At 42.8% G+C, this 5308-nt stretch overlaps 1 protein-coding gene across 1 annotated transcript; it reads right to left on the bottom strand.

Annotated features, from left to right (window-relative positions):
• Positions 1 to 568: 568 nt before the first annotated feature.
• Positions 569 to 2298, bottom strand: LOC129677924 (ras GTPase-activating protein-binding protein 1-like). Its single transcript, XM_055608594.1, is given in 3 exon segments — positions 569 to 1293; positions 1296 to 1921; positions 1924 to 2298. Coding segments are annotated over 3 exon segments (1497 nt in total). The 5' UTR covers positions 2219 to 2298; the 3' UTR covers positions 569 to 717.
• Between the last annotated feature and the right edge of the window lie 3010 nt (positions 2299 to 5308).

Genomic DNA, 5308 nt, shown 5'->3' with positions numbered 1-5308 from the left:
ATTACTTTTCTTTAAACAATTGCCAGGACCAGAATCAAAGATAAATAGAAGGCACAGTTTTGCTTGGTTTTGTTATCAGATTTGGGCATTTGTTTTCTTGTGGGGATTTTTTTGTCCTTTTTTCCTTTTTATCCTTTTTTCTTTTTTTTTACAAATACAAATAAAACATGAAAAACTCTACCTCAAAAAAATCTAACAGTTCAACAAAAGTCCTTAGCTGTGTTCTAGACATTGACAGACTACGTCACAATTTAAAATCCAATGGTAAAAACGGAGGTTTAGAACTGTTTGGTAATCACATGTCAAAAGAACAAAGTTCTGGAAACACCTTTTATTCGGTTAGCCACACCAGCAGGGACCCAGCGGCAGTTGCCAAAAAGGCAATTTTTCCACACCAGAAAGGAGTCGTGACTCTTGATAATACGAATTTTTCCTGCTTCCAAAATGTTTATCAAATCCTGTGTCTCCCAACAAATGAACACCCACTGTCAGTGAAAACCGAGACACCCTCCTTTGGGGAATGGCTGTTAAATTCCGGTCGGTATACGCAGCGTGAGCAGGAAGGTCAGTCTTTCCTCTTCTGTAAAAATCTATTCCTCCTAAAGATTCATTCCGGAAAACTGGAAGTGAAGGACTAAAAGGTCAGGGGAGGGAAGGGGGGTGGGGAGCACACACCATGAACACAAGAGAAATTAAAGTTGTACAAACTCAAGCAGTTTATAATAGACTACTCCGAGACACCAAAGGCTGGTTGAAGGAATTCACCATTCTGCAGGAGCCAGGGCTGTGTGCTGTGTGAAGATCTGGGCCAAGCAATTCACTGCTTGGAGTTGTAATTCCCCTGCCCACGACAAAGCCTGGTTTCTGCACCATGCCTCTGCGGGGAGGGCCTCTCATCCCACCACTTGGCCCACCACGGGGGCCTCCGGGTCCGCGAAGGCGGTTGTCCCTGCGGTCACCTTCCCTGGCAGCTCGAGTCTTCTTCTCTTCCACATTCAGATGGACCGCACCTCGGAACATGATAGGCCTATTGTTAAGGACCTTCTGAACAGGCTCAGAATCATCAAACACAACAAAACCGAAGTTGGGTAACTTCCCGCCACTGTTAATGCGCAGCTCCACCACGTTCCCATAATTTTGGAAAAAATCCTTCAGTTCTGACTTGTCAACTTCATGTGGCAGGTTCCCGATGAAGAGCTGGTGACTGTCAGGGTGCCTCACCATCCTTCGAGGTTCCACATCTCCTGGTTCACCAGCCTCTCGGATTGGCCGGGGTCCCCTCTGGGGGGGGGGGGGATGTTGATCCGCTGCTCTCGAACTCTCTGATCTCTCTGAGGCCTTTGCGGTGGAATCTGAGAATCAGGCTTAGATTCTGGTCGGGGCTGCGAAGGTGGCACCTTGACCACATGAGGCGGTGTCCCCGTCACTGGAACAGCCCCACTGGGAGGAAGGTTCTTACTAGTCACAGATGCCCAAGAAAATGTCCTCAAGTCCTCCTGTGCTGGGGCCACATCCGCTGGGGCCGGGGAAGCACTCTTCTGCACGTCCTCAGGAGCAGCTTCCTCCAAAGCAGGCTCAGGCTTGTCCTCTTGGATGTCAGGCACAGGTTCTGGCTCTGGCTCTGGCTCCGGCTCTGGCTCCGGCTCCACAACAGTCTCCTCTAAATGTTCCTCCAAGTCGTTGCTGACAGTCTGATCATAGAAAGTACCAGAGTCATCAGGCACCACCTCTGGTGTCTGCTGTCTTTCCTCAGGTTCTTCTACTTCTTCCTCAGATTCCTCCTGAGGCTCTGTGACAAAGCCACCAAAGACCTCATCTTGGTATCTGAAGATGTCGTTGTGAACATAGAACTTGTTGGCAACAGAGCCCTCGGGAGCAAGGACAAAGGTCTGCATGAACCTCCGAAGAGCCTGGTTGTTTTGGACAGCAGCCCCATCACCTGGACCACCACCCCGTCATTCAGAGTGGCGTGGGCGTCCACGTGGCGGATCTTGGTGTGGCAGTTGGTGAAGTTTTGTGACATCACTTTCCTGTGGATTTCCTTCTGCCCGTAGACTGCATCTGCTGGCTTCCCGTTGGAATCCAAGCCCCCGTGGGCATAGGAAGAGTTCTTTCCATAAAATCTGTGCAGCATGTCCGGGGCCTGGTTCAGCAAGGTGTAGTACTGTCGCACAAACTCCCGCCCGACCAGCAGGGGACTAGGCTTCTCCATAACCATCGCTTTGGTCGAGTCAACCTGCGCGGCTGAGCGGGAGGACACGGCTGCTGCGTGGGAGGAGGTGGCGGCGTCCCTCGCGCGATGCCCCTGATTTTTTTTTTTTTAATTACTCTTGTATCCAGCCACTTTGCTGAAGCAAAGTGCAGGAATTCTCTAGTGGAATTTTTGGGGTCACTTATGTATACTATCATATCATCTGTGAAGAGTGATACTTTAACTTCTTCCTTTCCAATTTGTATCCCTTTGATCCCCTTTAGTTGTCTTATTGCTGTAGCTAGAATTTCTAGTACTATATTGAAGAGATAAAGAGATTGGGCAACCTCATCTTGTCCCTGACTTTAGTGGGAGTGCTTTGAGTTTCTCTCCATTTAGTTTGATGTTGGCTATCAGCTTGCCGTATATAGCCTTTATTATGTTTAGGTCTGGACCTTGTGTCCCTGATCTCTCCAAGACTTTTATCATGAAATAGTGTTGGGTTTTGTCAGATACTTTTTCTGCATCTAATTAAATGATCATGTGATTTTTTTTCTTTCAGTTTGTTTATATGGTGTATTACATTGATGGATTTTCATGTGTTGAGCCATCCCTGCATCCCTGAGATGAAGCCTACTTGGTCATAATGGATGATGTGGTTAATGTGTTCTAGAATTCGGTTTGCAAGTCTCTTATTGAGTATTTTTGCATCAATGTTCATAAGGAAGATTGGTCTGAAATTTTCTTTCTTTGTTGAATCTTTGTGTCATTTAGGTATCAGGATGACTGTGGCTTCATGTTTCTTCTGTTTCTATTTTGTGGAATAGTTTGAGGAGTTTTGGTGTTAGCTCTTCTTTGAAAGTCTGGTAGAATTCTGTGCTAAAACCATCTGACCCTGGGCTTTCTTCAGATGGAAGACTTTTGTTGGCTGCTTCTATTTCCTTAGGGGTTATAGGGCTGTTTAAACTGTTTGCGTGCTCTTGATTTGGTAGGTGAAATCTATCAAGAAAATCATCTATTTCCTTTAGATTTTTCAATTTTGTGGCATATTGGCTTTTGAAGTAAGACCTAATGATTCTTTGGATTTCCTCAGTGTTTGTTGTTATGCCCCCCTTTTTCATTTCTGATTTTGTTAATTTGGGTACTGTCTCTCTGTCTTTTAGTTAGTTTGGCTAGGAGTTTGTCTATCTTGTTGGTTTTCTCAAAGAACTAACACTTGGTTTTGTTGATTCTTTGTATTGCTCTCTTTGTTTCTAATTTATTGATTTCAGCCCTGAGTTTGATTATTTCCTGCCATCTACTCCTTGGGTGTGTTTGCTTTTTTTTTTTTTTTGTACTAATGCTTTCAGGTGATTTATTAAGTTTTTAGTATGAGCTCTCTCTAGTTTCTTTATGAAGGCACTTAGTGCTATGAACTTTCCTCTTAACACTGCTTTCGTGTGTCCCATAAGTTTGGGTAAGTTGTGCCCTCATTTTCATTGAATTCTAGGAAGTCTTTAATTTGTTTTTTTTATTGTTGTTTTTATTTCTTCCTTGACCTAGTGATCATTGAGCAAGAAGTTGTTCAGTTTTAAGTATATATGCTTTTTGTTGTTTCTGTTGTTGCTGAGGTCTAGCTTTAATCCCTGTTGATCTGATAAAGAACATTGAGTTAACTCAACCATCATGTGTCAGTTGAGGATTGCTTTGTGCTGATTATATGGTCAATTTTGGAGAAAATTCTGTGTGGTGCTGAGAAAAAAAGTGAATTCTTTTGTGTTTCAGTGAAAAGTTCTGTAGACCTCTATTAGGTCCATTTGATTGATGACCTCTGTTAGCTTCATTATTTGTCTATTTAGCTTCTGTCTCAATGATCTGTCCATTGTAAGAGTGGGATATGGAAGTCTCCCACTATTAATGTTTTGGGATCTATGTGTGATTTAAGGTTTAATAATGTTTCTTTTATGAATGGAGGTGCCCTTGGTTTGGGGGTATAGATGTTCAGGATTCTGATGTCTTCATGGTTGACTTTTCCTTTGATGAGAATGAAGTGACTTTCCCATTATTTGATTAATTTTGATTGAAAATCCATTTTATTAATATTAGGATGGCTATTTCAGCTTGCTTCTTGGGTCTGTTTGCTTGGAAAACCTTTTCCCAGCCCTTTACTCTGAGGTAGTGTCTATCTCTGTTGCTGAGGTATATTTCTTGAATGCAGCAGGATGTTGGATCCTGTTTCTGCTAACATCTGTTAGCCTTTGTCTTTTTATTGGAGAGTTGATTCCATTGATGTTGATAGATATTAGTGATCAATGAATGTAGTTTCTTTTATTGTGGAGTTGGTGTGTTTGTGTGCTTGTTTTCTTTTGGTTTTGCTGTTGTGATGTTATCTATATCATGTGTTTTCTTAGGTGTAGTTGAGTTTGAGTTTTCCTTCTAGTATCTTCCATAGGGCTGTGTTGGTACATAGATATTGTTTAAATTTGGTTTTGTCATGGAATATCTTGTTTTCTTTGTCTATGGTGATTGAAAATTTTGCTGGGTGTAGTAGTCTGGAATCTGTAGTCTCTTAGTGTCTGCATGACATCTTCGCAGGCCCTTCTGGTTTTCGTAGTCACTGTTGAAAAGTCAGATGTTATTCTCATAAGTCTACCTTTATGCTACTTGGACTTTTTTTCTTGCTGCTTTTCATACTGTTTCTTTGTTCTATAGTTTAGTGTTTTGACTATTATGTGGCAGGAAGAATTTCTTTTTTGGTCTAATAAATTTGGTGTTCTGTAAGCCTCTTGTATGTTTAAAATCATCTCTTTCTTTAGTTTGGGGAAGTTTCCTTCCATGAATTTCTTGAAAATATTTCCTGAAAGTTAGTATTTTGTAACACAACCTGCTCCTGGGTTACCCACCAACTTAGGATGTCATCATGTGTCACCGGCCAGGTGGCCACACCTGGAAGGCGGGGTTACCTTGCCCCTTAAAGGACCAACCCCTACATGTGGTCTCTCTCTTACACTCTTACACTCTCCTCTTTCTCTCTTTCTCTCTCTCTCTCTCGGGGCACCCCTTCCCTTTTTTCTCTCTCTCTTCATGTCCTGTTCCCCCTCCCTCCATATTCTCCTAATAAACCTCTTGCAGAGAATA

This window comes from Psammomys obesus, unplaced genomic scaffold (genome assembly GCF_907164565.1).
Source record: "Psammomys obesus unplaced genomic scaffold, mPsaObe1.curated_primary_1811, whole genome shotgun sequence".
Taxonomy (NCBI): Eukaryota; Metazoa; Chordata; class Mammalia; order Rodentia; family Muridae; genus Psammomys; species Psammomys obesus.
Note: the sequence above shows the minus strand (reverse complement) of the source record. Positions and strands in the feature narration are given on the sequence as shown.